Source organism: Dermacentor andersoni, chromosome 7 (genome assembly GCF_023375885.2).
Source record: "Dermacentor andersoni chromosome 7, qqDerAnde1_hic_scaffold, whole genome shotgun sequence".
NCBI classification, from domain to species: domain Eukaryota; kingdom Metazoa; phylum Arthropoda; class Arachnida; order Ixodida; family Ixodidae; genus Dermacentor; species Dermacentor andersoni.
Window position 1 is genome coordinate 177851726 of NC_092820.1, and position 16419 is coordinate 177868144.

A 16419-nucleotide genomic window follows, 5' to 3' on the forward strand; every position below is an offset into this window, starting at 1 on the left:
ACACAAGTACTGCGTCTAGCAAAACTGGGGATGGCTTTGCAGTGCGCGCTTGTCACCGTGTCCTCGTTTCGCGTGTGCTGACTTGAGTAGAGGCAAGCCGGCGTCAGGTCGAAGCCGAGCCCGATCACCGTAACGATGCAAAACGCAACGCGAGATTGAAGGGCCGCGTCTGCAGTCGGAGCTGCAATATTATCGGCAAGCACGCGCTCTTTGCGCCACATCTCGGCTTCTGCGGTCAGGCATAAAATGAGTCCCCTTTCTTTGCCCTCGCACAGCTGGCCTGCAGCATGTTGGCGGAGAGAGCTCGCGGCCGACATCAGCGCGCCAAGGCGCGCTGTCTCGTCGCAGCAGCCGACATGGAAGAATCGAAGGCGTCCTACCTCGCGGTTCCCTCGGCCAAGTCGGTTATGTTCCATCCACGGCGTGCAAGAAGAGGACGCAAGGTGCCCATCTTTATTGTTGCACCACAGCGGGAACTATACTCTGCTCGGCTAATCGCGTGTGTGCGCGCGCCTTTGCGTTCGTATTTGCTTGTGATGGCTATCACAGCTTGTTCGGTTGCCAGTCAAGTGTCGCCTAGAAACCATCGAGTTCATTTATTTCATACTTTACAGAGCAGGGTGTCGGTCTCGGGAGATTACTGCGATGGAAGTGGTTATATTGTCTTCCGAGCAAAGATACATCGCAACAACGCTCTCCGCAGTCTGTGCCCAGGAGCGGCGCAACGACAGCGTCGCGCTCAAGCTGGTCCAGACGGCGCTGGACAAGAGCCACCGGCTGCTGCTGGACGTGGCGGCCAAGATGCCCAACCTGGTGCCCCGCATGGACGCCCAGGAGTGCCTCAAGAGGACCGTCTGCGAGGCGCACAACAAGCCCGGACGATACGGGCTGCTCGGCATCGCGCTCCAGTTCTTCTTCCCGTGAGTCGCTGGTTCCCGAGGCCATACAGCCTCCGAGATCTGTAGTCGCGAATCTCTGCGCTGGTTCGTGAAAGCGTGCCATGTGTCCGGTGCCTGTAGTCACTCGAGGCATACGTCGCACTGGTTCGTGGCGCTTCTTGTGTCACATGTGCCTCAAAGAAGTGCAGTGAGGCAACATTTTAGGTACGATGGCAAGTTATATTTAATTTGATCTCGTTAGTGGATTCTCTTATCTGAAGCGTGTTGTGAGCAATGTGCGCCTCCTAGTTGCAAAATAACCCAAAATGTTCCTTGCAGTTGAAAGGTGTAAGTGTTTATATTGGTTCGTGAAGCCACTTGTATCGTACGTGCCTCCGTCTCATAAATATGCTTTAAAATGCATTGGCGTTGCAGTTAAACTCATCGCGAACTATTACGTTAAAGATTTTGGGATACTGCTAACTGGACTGTCTCTGCTAGCACATGTGACAAGTTGCAGCATAGGAAGAGGCGACAGAGCGAGTGTGCGAACACCGCGATGTGATGCTCCCACTACCACCTTCTGCGTCATGACGTCGCCATGCGTTCGCTTCCCGGGAAGCGAAAGACGGATAACATGCATTGCTAAGGCCGCCTCTTGAACAGGCTGAATTGCGCTATATTCCTAAAACCTTTTTGAACGGAACAATAAATGGGGATACCGCTGGAATACTTGAAAGCGCTGCTGGCCTACCATTGCGGGGTGGATCGAGGGGCTGGCGTGCAGCGTGCTTATAAGCACGAGAACTGGCGACGTCACCAGTGTGTGAGCAGCTTCGGTGGGAATAACTGCGGCAAGCCGCTCGAGTGACGTCACGCGCTATGCGCAGGCCATTCCGACCGGGCGACGCCGACGACACTCGCATGTCGCCCCTGCAGCTGGCGGCGCGCTACGGCCGGGACCCGAGAGCCGACTGCGGGCGGCAGTACGACGGCTGCTTCGTGGACCCGCTGCAGGCGCTGCAGGCCGCCGTCGACCACTTCCTGCGCCGGCAGCAGGCCGCCCATAGCGGGTGGGCGCAGCTGTCGAGCGGGGGCGGAGTTGTCGAGCAGTCCGTCGCTGCGCCGTGAGTGCGCGGGTGTGCGGAACGTTGGCTACCGGATGGAAAGCACGCGTGGTCGGTGCCACCTTCATTGTGTTGCATTTATTGATGAGGTCACATCGCAGTTCGTGCAGCCGTCCTGGAGCTCACCCGAAAGTGAAGCCAATCCTTTCACTTGCGTTCATGCACGTCGGCCAGACCCTGCGTGCGCAGGAATTTGCGGGAGACCACTGCAAGCGACGCGTGCTTTTGTTTCACCGAACACGTGTTGTCTCGCATGCAAGCGGTTTCGGGCCCGGAACGGAGCGGCGGCCATCGCGTGAGCGAGCCTCTTTTTCTAAAACCCGAGTGGCGGCAGGGATGGTGCCTTGATGCTCGCGCGCCGCTGAGGACGTCCCCGTCGTCTGCTACGACGGCCGCCATTATACGCCGCCCACCGCAGCTGGATGGATAGATGCTAAGAGCGTCCCCTTTGGGAAAAAGAAAGAAAGCCCGATGAATTCCCATAACCAAATTTTCCGACACGCTATTGTGAACTTTGTTTTTGCACGTTTCCGCTTTTTGTCGTTTCCCTACTTTTCTTCCACCAATCTTCCAATCGCATCTTACTAATCTCTGATGCGGACATCTTTACTTTTCGCCTGCTCTCGCTGAACCCAAGGGTTTCAAGGAGGACAGTGGTGCCTAAATCGACCGCCGGGCAGACGTCTTCACATTCTAATAAAACATGCGCCATCGTTTACCTAGCTTTACCGCAGCGAGCACGTGCTTCTTCTTCATTCTTATATCTCGCTTTATAGGTGCGTGTTCTGAGGCATCCCGACGGGTAGCATGCGGAATGCGCTACCGCTTGCGGTGCACCGGATACGTACGGAAACAAGTGCACGTTAGCGACTTTTTTTTTTTTTTAAGCTCGGACAGCACTTAGTGCTGTTGTTGCCCAAATGATTAAGGAAACGATGTACTTCATACAAGCTGACGGCCTGCGCATGTGTTAAGTGCTAGAGGTTGACGTAGACTTCGTTATTAAAAAAAAAAAAGAATCATCGTTCTTAGGCCGGAAGCGGCAGTTTCGATAACCCTTACTTATTTTCCTCGTAAACTCTGCATTCGAAATACACAAAGAATCGTTTGAAGCACTTATATACATGTCAGCAGCAGCCGTATATATATCTCAACACACATATTCTAGTGTTGCGAAGCTACCTAAGCGCGATTATATATGGTGGATTATTTTACTAAGTTTACAAACGATTTACGTATTTATTATAAATGGCATCATACGTACTGTACACAGGATAACTTGCCAAGGGAGAGTATGGTGCGAATATCCTGCTAAGATGAAGTGGCAGCTTCTTTATCATTATTATGCTTGCTCAAAGGATAGAAATACTGAATTTATAAACACCTGCCGTTCCCCCTATTAATATCTGACGTTCGGTACCACCTCCGCCGTCTCACCATTTAAAGCATGCACTGTGCGGGCATACCTGACACATACATGTTATCGCTCTACCTTTATGAAACGACACCCGGCAATCCCAGTGTACAGGTCATTTATTTGTGTGCATAAATGCTGTGCTGATAGAAACGATTCCACAAATAAAACGCTGGAACAGCAGCTTGGGCTTGTTGGTTTTCCATCCTGGTGCTAAGAGTGTAAAAAACGTAGACGGCGACATGAGACGAGAAGACGACACCACGAGCACTCCTGTCTTCTCGTCTCGTGTCCCCGTCTACGTTATTTTTTTCCGCTGTTAATACCTGTAAATAAAACGCCCCATGGCGGTAGTTCGGTTCAAAGGCCACAACTCGGGTGTGCAGCAAGCTCTTCCGCGAGAAAGATTTCTGCTACGGCGTCGGTTCTGCGATGTTCGGCGAGTGCAGCCGAAGGCGCGCACCGAGACGCTCGCCCGCACGCGCTACCCGGCTAATCTGCGAACTTGCTGATGACTCTGCCCAGGCGGCGGAAAAACCCGTCACCAGCATCGCAGCCTTGGTACGAACTGAGCAGTGCAAGAAGAGCTGTCCGCAAGCGAAGGTGCATAGGCCACAATTTCGGTTGTGTTGAGACACGGTTCCCTGAAAATCAAGGACCTGCAAAGCTTCTTCCGCCCATCCACGCTTCGCGAAGGGAGGAGCAGGGCGAAGTACGTGTACAATATACGTCTCATGGGTTTTTTCGGCGTGCTGCAACTCGCAAGTACAGAGAGTATCAGGTTTGTTTATAGGCATATCGGCATAAAAATCTAAGCATTTCAATTTGGTTCATATTGAAAATGCCATGAACACATGACTTAAGTAGCTCCTATATATTTGTGCATTTTATCGTAATGTTTTTTTCTCGCAATTATTAACAGAGTAAATCCTTCCATTGCCTTTTTCAGGGCAGCAAACAGAAAACGTTTTCCAAGGCAGCAAACAGCGTGCGAACACAACGAAAGTAAGCTTCCTACAGTGCCTACGCGCCGCATCTTTCTTTCTCGCAGGAGCTACAGCCTCGCTCAGTACCTTTGAACTTTTCGCAGACGCTTCAAGCAACACACGCGCACATATAGATGTAAATAAACGCGACATTTTTTGTACACATGCGCGTTACTTCGCAATTACTCGTCCAGTGCTCCTACAGCAACTTTATTGCTCACATGTGAAAGACGCAGTCGAGCAGGCTCACCACATTGCGAAACGTGCTTGTTGTATAGGCGCAAGGCATACAAAATACCGAAACTAGAAATGAGCTCGCGATACAACGATGCTCTAGAACAGGATTTTGAATTCATAAACGAACCAAAATGTTTGGTTAAACTGACCAGCCAAATCTCTCCGTTCCACTTGTTGAGTTAAGCGGAGGCGGACGTCTGTTAACAGGTGGAAATGTCGACGGCACATACACAGGATGGTTCGCAACTTTAGTCTCTTTCTGTTGCCATCGAAGTGGCGGCTGCAGATTCTTGAGTTTTCGCTTGGTTGCCGCGGTCCTCCGTCAGGGCTACGCAGCACAATTACAGCAGAACAAAATTATCGCGCTTTCTCACGCGAGCCGCTGTGTTGTGGGGAATGCAAGTAATTCGATTACCCAACACGTTGAACGGCCCGTATCCGGCGCTCTCGCCTTTCGCCTTCATACGATCGCGATGGAAATCGGTAAAACTGAACGTTGTTATTCAGTCCTTCACGTTCATGGCAATTTACAACATAACAGTAGCGTCAATTGCGGCGTTTCTTCGTAGCGCGCGGCGCTATCGAGGTTGCTGCCGTTTCCTCCATCTTCCATCAGCCAGCAAGCGCTTGGCAGTTCGGCCACAGAACACCTATTCGACGGCGCGTCCGACTAGCGGAGAAATTCATAGCTCTCTGTCTGGGTGTTAGATGCGCAAAACGCTCGCAATGTGGACCAAAATCTAGTTAAATCCTTGTTTCGCAGTCGCTAGCTGCATAGGCAACTTAGCAAGGGAGTCGGGCTTTGCACTACTCAATTACTGCCTCTTCGCACCGGCAGGTGGTGCTACGCGTCTTGCGAAACTCCGGAGTCTAACGTGGAATGGAAAGGGAACGGTATGAGAAGTACATTAAATAAGGGCGTGGAGTATGCGAATTTTTGTGTTGGCACCAAACAATGAATGCATACTGGATCAAGAAAAATAAGCAGCGGGAAACATGCTCGCCGAGAAGACCGATAAACATAGTGCGACGCAGCATGATAAATAATGGTATTGAATCGTCCAATACTTCAGAATAAAAAAAAGCGGATTGAATCGTCGCTACGGCGGATCACAAGTCGCCGAAGTCCCTAGATAGAACGATTATTTTTGAAGATAGTGTCCACTCAACAATGGTTGCTTTGTATTGTCAAATGCTCATATGCTGCGGCCTAAAGCTCACGGCACGGTGCGAAAACGCGCTCGCGGCGAAAGCGAAACATTGTGCGCGGACATGCATGCAGCATGTCAGCTTCTCGCTGGCGGCGCAGTACCCCCCAGAATTGGGACAGCGAGTGCTCGTGGTCATCGAGTGAGATATGTTTATGCTCATGGTTGTGACACTTAGGCGCAAATACGAGCGACAAAGAAAGGAAGTGCAAAACACGAGCGCTGTCTCACCACTGAATTTTTATTGGAGTCTACGCAGAATATCATCATCATCATCAGCCTGATTACGCCCACTGCAGGGCAAAGGCCTCTCCCATACTTCTCCAACTACCCCGGTCATGTACTAATTGTGGCCATGTTGACCCTCCAAACTTCCTAATCTCATCTGCCCACCTAACTTTCTGTCGCCCCCTGCTACGCTTCCCTTCCCTCGGAATCCAGTCCGTAACCCTTAATGACCATCGGTTATCTTCCCTCCTCATTACATGTCCTGCCCATGCCCATTTCTTTTTCTTGATTTCAACTAAGATGTCATTAACGCGCGTTTGTTCCCTCACCCAATCTGCTCTTTTCTTATCCCTTAACGTTACACCTATCATTCTTCTTTCCATAGCTCGTTGCGTCGTCCTCAATTTAAGTAGAACCCTTTTCGTAAGCCTCCATGTTTCTGCCCCGTACGTGAGTACTGGTAAGACACAGCTGTTATACACTTTTCTCTTGAGGGATAATGGCAACCTGCTGTTCATGATCTGCGAATGCCTGCCAAACGCACCCCAGCCCATTCTTATTCTTCTGATTATTTCACTCTCATGATCTGGATCAGCAGTCTCTACCTGTCCTAAGTAGATGTATTCTCTTACCACTTCCAGTGCCTCGCTACCTATCGTAAACTGCTGTTCCCTTCCGAGACTGTTAAACATTACTTTAGTTTTCTGCAGATTCATTTTTAGTCCCACCCTTCTGCTCTGCCTCTCCAGATCAGTGAGCATGCATTGCAGTTGGTCCCCTGAGTTACTAAGCAAGGCAATATCATCAGCGAAGCGCAAGTTACTAAGGTATTCTCCATTTACTCTTATCCCCAATTCTTCCCAATCCAGGTCTCTGAATACCTCCTGTAAACACACTGTGAATAGCATTGGAGAGATCGTATCTCCCTGCCTGACGCCTTTCTTTATTGGTATTTTGTTGCTTTCTTTATGGAGGAGTACAGTGGCTGTGGAGCCGCTATAGATATCTTTCAGTATTTTTACATACGGCTCGTCTACACCCTGATTCCGTAATGCCTCCATGACTGCTGAGGTTTCGACTGAATCAAACGCTTTCTCGTAATCAATGAAAGCTATATATAAAGGTTGGTTATATTCCGCACATTTCTCTATCACCTGATTGATAGTGTGAATATGATCTATTGTTGAGTAGCCTTTACGGAATCCTGCCTGCTCCTTTGGTTGACGGAAGTCTAAGGTGTTCCGGATTCTATTTGCAATTACCTTAGTAAATACTTTGTAGGCAACGGACAGTAAGCTGATCGGTCTATAATTTTTCAAGTCATTGGCGTCACCTTTCTTATGGATTAGGATTATGTTAGCGTTCTTCCAAGATTCCGGTACGCTCGAGGTCTTGAGGCATTGTGTATACAGGGTGGCCAGTTTTTCTAGAACAATCTGCCCACCATCCTTCAGCAAATCTGCTGTTACCTGATCCTCCCCAGCTGCCTTCCCCCTTTGCATAGCTCCCAAGGCTTTCTTTACTTCTTCCGGCGTTACTTCTGGGATATCGAATTCCTCTAGATTATTCTCTCTTCCATTATTATCGTGGGTGCCACTCGTACTGTATAAATCTCTATAGAACTCCTCAGCCACTTGAACTATCTCATCCATATTAGTAATGATATTGCCGGCTTTGTCTCTTAACGCATACATCTGATTCTTGCCAATTCCTAGTTTCTTCTTCACTGCTTTTAGGCTTCCTCCGTTCCTGAGAGCTTGTTCAATTCTATCCATGTTATACTTCCTTATGTCAGCTGTCTTACGCTTGTTGATTAACTTCGAAAGTTCTGCCAGTTCTATTCTAGTTGTAGGGTTAGAGGCTTTCATACATTGGCGTTTCTTGATCAGATCTTTCGTCTCCTGCGATAGCTTACTGGTATCCTGTCTAACGGAGTTACCACCGACTTCTATTGCACACTCCTTAATGATGCCCATAAGATTGTCGTTCATTGCTTCAACACTAAGGTCCTCTTCGTGACTTAAAGCCGAATACCTGTTCTGTAGCTTGATCTGGAATTCCTGTATTTTCCCTCTTAGCGCTAACTCATTGATCGGCTTCTTATGTACCAGTTTCCTCCGTTCACTCCTCAGGTCTAGGCTAATTCGAGCTCTTACCATCCTGTGGTCACTGCAGCGCACCTTACCGAGCACGTCCACATCTTGTATGATGCCAGGGTTAGCGCAGAGTATGAAATCTATTTCATTTCTAGTCTCGCCGTTCGGGCTCCTCCATGTCCACTTTCGGTTATTCCGCTTGCGGAAGAAGGTATTCATTATCCTCATATTATTCTGTTCTGCAAACTCTACTAATAACTCTCCCCTGCTATTCCTAGTTCCTATGCCATATTCCCCTACTGCCTTGTCTCCAGCATGCTTCTTGCCTACCTTGGCATTGAAGTCGCCCATCAGTATAGTGTATTTTGTTTTCACTCCACCCATTGCCGATTCCACGTCTTCATAGAAGCTTTCGACTTCCTGGTCATCATGACTGGATGTAGGGGCGTAGACCTGTACAACCTTCATTTTGTACCTCTTATTAAGTTTCACAACAAGACATGCCACCCTCTCGTTAATGCTATAGAATTCCTGTATGTTACCAGCTATATTCTTATTAATGAGGAATCCGACTCCTAGTTCTCGTCTCTCCGCTAAGCCCCGGTAGCACAGGACGTGCCCGCTCCTTAACACTGTATATGCTTCTTTTGGCCTCCTAACTTCACTGAGCCCTATTATATCCCATTTACTGCCCTCTAATTCTTCCAATAGCACTGCTAGACTCGCCTCACTAGATAATGTTCTTGCGTTAAACGTTGCCAGGTTCATATTCCAATGGCGGCCTGTCCGGAGCCAGGGATTCTGAAGGGGCAAGGTTCTGACTGGTGTTGTATAAAGGCCAGAATACATGGAGCGAACTTTCACGACGAAATTCGGGCGGCAGAAAATCTGCCGCGGCGCGACGCCGTATGTTCGTCGGGCTGCGCTACATGGAGCGAAGACAGGTCGGCCGCCGCCGGCGAGTCGCTGCGTTGCACGGAGTTTCCTTCCTCCGTGCTGCGTTGTTATCAGTGTGGCTAGACGAGGCAAATGCGCTGTCGTGAAACACATGACAAAAAAAAAACTTTAACGACAAATATTATCGCTTTTGAATTACGGAACACTCTAAAAGCGCGTAAAATTTTGTCTAGAAATGATTTCTAGTCTTTTTTATGTGTTTGAGACATTCATGTGCCGATGTAGTTTAAAGAAAGCGGCGATGCTATGCGTTGTCGCAACACTGGGCGGGTAAACAACAAACAACTTTCGGCTCCTCCGACTTCGCGGCTCTGTTCTGTGGCTCAACGCGCGCGCGGCCGAAGCAAGCAGACCCGAAAGTAGCGCACGTGAGCTTGTCTAACCATGGCTGTTATTAACTTGTTAAATTCCAGCCGCGCCGCTTTGGATGCCATGAATACGAAAGGCGGGAGACCGGCGTGAACGATAGAGTGGGATCTGGATACACGGACAAGCGGGGAAGCCTAGCCGGAAGTCGGGGCGGATAGTGAGACCTGATTGGCTCGCTTTGGGGCGCCGCTCGTTTGCCGCTTCCGGTATCGTCGCCGCCCGACGAACTTTTCTGCGCCAGCTGGAACGGCGGCGAACGACGTTTTTTCCGCCGCCGCGCGTCGCGCGTACGCCGCCGGGCGTCGAACGCCGACTATTCGTCGCATATTCGCTCCATGTATTCTGGCCTTAAGTCGTGGGTCGCTTTTTTCGTCGCGATGATAGATTGGGTTTTTTACAAGCACTGCTCCAGGAGGGCACATGTAACCGGCAAACGGAGGCCTCAGGAGAGCACCTGAGGTTATAATAAAGCAGGCGGCGCAGGATCTCCAGGGCACCCAAGGGGTAGCGGGGGGATCAAAGCTGGAAGCAGGGCGGCCCGTGGATTGGGGCCGCGGAGGCCCAAGCGTGCCAGGGGGTGTTCGCATAAAAAATTAGCTGTCCGCGATAGCGGACAGCCGATCTTGTACACCCCTGACATGCACAGGCCTCGGCGAGCCCACGCCCACGGACCAGGCAGGGTTCTAGTTTTGGTGTCCCCGTTGGCGATTTAGTGTCCCGGAGGCGCCGCCAATTATATAAAATATTGACACGTTGTTACAATCAGTAAAAAAAAAACACGATATAGTAAATATAATTGCGTCGAGCCGCCAACTTGCGTTGCTAATTAAGTTCAGCACTACCGCGCCCCGCGACTTCCGGCACGCCTATGGACAAGCGCATACAACACGCGCTAAGAAACTCCTCCGTAGTGCCTAGGCAGTCGTATATTCAAGGAGCAAAAGTCCCTAGATTTCCTCTCGCACTCGCTCTTACTCGCGCATGCGCGCAAACGACCGTTGTCTCAGCACTACCGCGCCCCGCGACAAACGCATACAACACGCGCTAAGAAACTCCTTCTTAGTGCCTAGGCAGAGTCATATTCAAGGAGCAAAAGTCTCCACATTTCCTCTCTCGCACCCGCTCTTACTTGCGCATGCACGCAAACGTCCGGCATCTGCGCAAGTGCCACGCCTCGCTGTACCTACTAGTAATTGTAAATACGCCACCCGGGCCGCGTTCCTCGCTCGCGTACGCGAGACTGAACCGCGTTCGCCGGCTCACCCTCGCACATACAGCCAATGCCGGCGGTTTGTAGAGCCGATATGCGCGGGCGTCTGTTAGCGAGCGTGGCAATCTCAGAGGCTGCAGCACGTGATCTAAGTTGCAGACGTTTGCCATGAGAGGCGCTCGTTGCCTTTTTGCGGAGACGAGAAAAGGGAGAGGGCATGGAACCGAGTTTACCGGACCACGCGGCCGTGACCGGACAACGCGGCAGGCATGTATAGTAGAGGCATTGATACAGCATACGGCGAGCGGCGACCGTTTTATCGCCCTTTGATATTATAGAGAACTTAATGGCAGCGGCAGAAATGTGCCTGGAGCGTTCATATAAGTGTTATCGCAATAAAAAGCTTTTTCTTCCTTTCGCGGTGCACTGTTGGTTCAAGGTTGGCGTCTGAGAGCAACAAGGAGAGTCGGCAAATCGGGTGCGCTGCGCACGCGTGCACAAGCTTTCGCTGGGGAGTACCTCTCGGCTGGCCTTTATGGGCTGTCACCCTGGCCGGAATATAACCAACCATTATATATAGCTTTCATTGATTATGAGAAAGCGTTTGATTCAGTCGAAACCTCAGCAGTCATGGAGGCATTGCGGAATCAGGGTGTAGACGAGCCGTACGTAAAAATACTGAAAGATATCTATAGCGGCTCCATAGCCACTGTAGTCCTCCATAAAGAAAGCAACAAAATCCCTATAAAGAAAGGCGTCAGGCAGCGAGATACGATCTCTCCAATGCTATTCACAGCATGTTTACAGGAGGTATTCAGAGACCTGGATTGGGAAGAATTGGGGATAAGAGTAAATGGAGAATACCTTAGTAACTTGCGCTTCGCTGATGATATTGCCTTGCTTAGTAACTCTGGGGACCAACTGCAATGCATGCTCGCTGACCTGGAGAGGCAGAGCAGAAGGGTGGGACTAAAAATTAATCTGCAGAAAACTAAAGTAATGTTTAACAGTCTCGGAAGGGAACAGCAGTTTACGATAGGTAGCGAGGCACTGGAAGTGGTAAAGGAATACATCTACTTAGGACAGGTAGTGACTGCTGATCCGGATCATGAGAGTGAAATAATCAGAAGAATAAGAATGGGCTGGGGTGCGTTTGGCAGGCATTCTGAGATCATGAACAGCAGGTTGCCATTATCCCTCAAGAGAAAAGTTTATAACAGCTGTGTCTTACCAGTACTCACGTACGGGGCAGAAACTGGAGGCTTACGAAAAGGGTTCTACTTAAATTGAGGACGACGCAACGAGCTATGGAAAGAAGAATGATAGGTGTAACATTAAGGGATAAGAAAAGAGCAGATTGGGTGAGGGAACAAACGCGCGTTAATGACATCTTAGTTGAAATCAAGAAAAAGAAATGGGCACGGGCAGGACATGTAATGAGGAGGGAAGATAACCGATGGTCATTAAGGGTTACGGACTGGATTCCGAGGGAAGGGAAGCGTAGCAGGGGGCGACAGAAAGTTAGGTGGGCAGATGAGATTAGGAAGTTTGGAGGGTCAACATGGCCACAATTAGTACATGACCGGGGCAGTTGGAGAAGTATGGGAGAGGCCTTTGCCCTACAGTGGGCGTAACCAGGCTGATGATGATGATGACCCTGGCCTATGAAGTCATACGCGGGACATAAGAGAACGCCTCTCAACAGCAGGGATGCAGCGGAATAACCTTTGGCTGGCCATTTTCCGCAGAAAGTTTTCTTACAGCGTGCCCCCAAAAAAGGTGCTACAATGTACGCTGCCCGGTGGGCGCGCACGCGGCAGCCGACCTGAGCAGATGACAAATCAATCGTAGTGGGACTGGGAATGAACACAGTACACGTGGCTCGCTTGTGCGTGCTTTATTCTTCCCCCAGAAGCCGCCCATCCATGCATTGGTCGTTTAATAAATTACGATGAGGTCCCAGATGATGAACACGATGTGTACGAGAGCACTGTTGGTCACTGCTTCGCTGCCAAGCGTCCGCATTCGATGACGCGGTCGAATAAACACGTGCCGAGAGATGATGTGACACAGAAAAGGCGCCGTTGAATGGTCGAGATTGACGGATGAATGAGAGAATAAAGGTTGCCAGAGTCACGAGACGGCGACATCGTAACGCTGAGTCAGCTTACACCTCGAGAGGCAAAGGGTTCTACGTCGTCGAATGGCCGCCTCGGGTGCGAGACAGCGTCACTGCGGTCACGTGCCAATCGCTTGATTACGCGTCATCAGTGACGTGCCCCGCTGGGTATCGCATCCTTGCGAAGGAGCCATGGAGGCGGTGCAAGGCCAGCACCTCCAAGAGGCCGCGATACTGGGAGTCGTGATGTCACGCTATTGCAAGTGTAAAATGACTCCTATTCCTGGCGGCTTGGAAAATGTTTGAAAAGCGCGATCATTAATGCCGCACTAAGGGCAAACATTAAATGGATCCAAGATGTACGCGTAGTAATCAGGGGCGCTATAGCGTAAAGCCACTCCAAACTTTTTTATTCCAATTCTGCAATCAGCCCTCCACGATTGGTGGTAAAAAAAAAAAAAAGCTATTCGGGCCACCCCCACTTCGGCTGTCTGTCACGCAACGTCACGAAAACCACGATATCTCCCCATCTCATATGACGTGTACACACTGATTATGCATGAATAGATCCAACAAAAGAAAAATAATTATTTCTGATTCGATGCTTTTTCGCCATTAGCCCTCTGCTATTGGTCAAAAGATTTTGGGCTGCGCCCACTTCGCCTATCTGTCACGCAACAAAACCGCGAAAACTCACCGCGTCAAGATGACGTGTAGGCGTCCAAGATGCATTATTATGCCGAATAAAACGGAATTTTTCTCTGAAAGCTGGAGATTGGCCCGTTCCGAAAGGAATAGAAGATGGCTGCCCGTCAATCGCTCAGGCACCAGCACCTATACTGGAGAGCATGGATTTATTTGCCTATAATAAACGTGGCAGTATATCGTGCCCTTTGGGCACGTATGCGACATGCCAACTCTTCATTGCAGAGGATCTGTTTTATTCTCAAACTTTCGTTGCACGGCCGTCGCGATTTTTGACCGGCCACTGCAAGCTAAGGGGGAAGCGGACCAATCGCAGACGCCGGCACCACCCTGCTCATGCGATTATCGATTTTCACTGCGTTGGCTCGGCTCCATCCAATCTCTCCACTTGAGCGTGCTCCTCCCCTCTTGTCAGCCAGTTAACAAAAATCGCTCAATGTAGGCAATGTTATTCGTTTTGAAAGCAAACAAAAGGGACCTCCTCTAAACGAGGAGAGCGTTTAATTGGGCCGTTCAGGCAACGCAGCGGGTTTCCGTCCTATGCTTGCGTCGGCGGTTACCTTGACGTCAGGAGATTGGAATAAAAACAGATTGGAATAGTTTTACGCTACAGGGCCGCAGGATCACTCACGTGGTCACCCTGAGCGCAGTGTCGGAGGTAATGTTCTGCCGGGTGCCTGCTGCGCCCCTTCGCAGTACTCCAAAGAAAAAAATGGGGGCAATTACCTAATTTCTCTTACGGTTTAAAAACAGCACAACTATCTTTCGGGGCCGATTCTATTGTAGGTTTAATGTGTTTGCTTTACTTGGTCAAAGCGACGCTTTGGAGGCGGCAATAATCCGTCACTGCCGTTTGACATTTTAATCTTTGTCTTTATGCGTCACGCTTAGAATAAACGTGTAAAAAATATGTGCAAGGGACGCTCGTTTGTTAAGCGCGCCATTCCCATTGTGCAAAGTGAATTACTCGTCAGATGGATAGCGGGAGCCCATCCCGTTTTGTAAAGTTTTGCAAACAGCGCACGTCCTGCAAAGCTCTGTAGCTGCCAACGTTTTTGTCCGTAGACGGAAGCCATTCTGCTGAAACCCACTACTGCCGGAGACAATAGGTTACGGACCGTGCGCGTAAGCGCTGAGCTCCGATGACGTTTGGTTTTCACAACTTGGTCATACTACGAACAAGAGTCTGAAATTGGCAAAACATATGCAAACAATATGAGCATAGTCACCCGTCTGTAACTACCTAAACTGAAAAAGCCCTCTTGGAAGTCCCCTCGTGCGTCCTCCGGATGTTAATCCGATTTCGCAACACCCGAAACTACCGCTTCTTTTAAAGCACCCGCATGCGGTGAAAGGCACGGCGCCCACTTAAGACGCACCGCGCCCTTTCCTTGGTTCGGCTACTGCGCAGCCTTCTGCGCAGCTCGGACATCCGACTCCAAAGGCCCCGTAATGGCTGCGGAGTAAACGCTTCACGGCCTGCGAGGACTGAAATTGGCGGCAGCTGCGTGACAGTGCTCTCTTACTGCATCGCTCGCGATGACAGTGCAGTCCCGAGGCAGTCCCGTTACACGATCGCCAAGCCCGACGATGATTGACGTTCTGCATGCGCGACACCCGTCGACGGTGGTCGGCCCATCAGCGTGACGTCACGGCTCCCGGAATTGCAGGCCTGGTCGTCACCGCTACCGCAGGAAGTAGCCCACGATGGTTTGGACGATCTCGAGCGGAGAGACGATGCAGCCGTCGTACTGGCGCGAGCAGTCGGCGTCCTCCTGGCGCCCGTAGCGAGCGGCCAGCTGGTACTTGGAGACCACCGCGGTGGGCTCCTCCGGCGCGGAGTACGGCCTGCGTGTTCAGAGACCGAGTGAACTTTTCCCACTCGGATAGTATAACCAGAGACGCTGCGGATGTATACATCTTGGCAGAAACAAGAGAGATGAGCTTGACTGTTTTTTTTTTTTCCTCTCGCAAATTAGAAGGGCGCTTTAACGTTGTCATGTTTTCAGAAACATAGTTTGTTTGGGAAGATGTGCATAACTTTCCTTGTTACAAGTCTTTTTTGCATTAAATGCCATGGTAAACGCGACGGTGGAGCGTCGATATTAGTTTCAAATTTAATGAACGCTGAGTTCCTCTCTGAATTTTGTTGCGCCGATCCTCGCTATGTAACTGTAGTTGTTAAATGCAGTAATTTAATTTTCTCTGTTTGTTACCAACCGCTATCAGGAAATTATTTGCAGTTCTTGCCATATTTAAATTCACTGTTAGAGTTTGTTAACGTGAACAGATTCGAGGCGATTTCAATATAAGTATAATTTCTGAGAGTAACGTGAATTAGAATTAGAATCTATGTTAAATATTATCTCTGTCAAAACGTTATCACGTTGCCTACGCGAGTTACTTAGACGTGTAAGAATGTGTTGGACTTGTTAATAACTAATTATGACATCATTTCTGTAAAATTTAGGATCATAATGTACGCGATTAGTGATCGCTTAATTATCTGTGTTCATATTCATTGCCAATGACGTTGCCACAGAAAAACAACCGCATCAAGCGTTTTCTTGTAAGCTCATAAATACTAGAACATTGTCTGCATTTCGAGATTGTCCCGCAGGTGTTTCTTGGGATGACGTGTATAATAATAATAATAATAATAATAATAGTAATAATAATAATAATAATAATAATAACGTAGATGCGGCTGATGACAGGTTCTTGCAAACACGTATGCAAATCAGGGTGTCTACCAAGTTGACATTTCCAATTTCCCTGAGTTTTCCAGGTTTTCCCTGAGTGCCTTTGCGAAATTCCCTGAGAGATGCAGAACTATGTTTTATGTCAAGACGGGCTGGAACCATATCGCCCGATGCTGTCACCCT

At 49.5% G+C, this 16419-nt stretch overlaps 2 protein-coding genes across 2 annotated transcripts in view; one reads left to right on the plus strand and one right to left on the minus strand.

Moving 5' to 3' along the window:
• Positions 1 to 3602, plus strand: part of LOC126533280 (uncharacterized) — a 33598-nt gene extending 29996 nt beyond the window's left edge. Inside the window, exons 3-5 of the mRNA XM_055071652.2 lie at positions 276 to 443; positions 704 to 920; positions 1769 to 3602. Of these exons, the coding sequence (XP_054927627.1) occupies positions 276 to 443; positions 704 to 920; positions 1769 to 2009 (626 nt within the window). The 3' untranslated portion in view covers positions 2010 to 3602. The remainder of the gene's footprint in view (positions 1 to 275; positions 444 to 703; positions 921 to 1768) is intronic.
• Positions 3603 to 12592: 8990 nt separating this feature from the next.
• Positions 12593 to 16419, minus strand: part of LOC126533279 (uncharacterized) — a 48491-nt gene continuing 44664 nt past the window's right edge. Inside the window, exon 4 of the mRNA XM_050180541.3 lies at positions 12593 to 15382. Within this exon, the coding sequence (XP_050036498.1) occupies positions 15220 to 15382 (163 nt within the window). The 3' untranslated portion in view covers positions 12593 to 15219. The remainder of the gene's footprint in view (positions 15383 to 16419) is intronic.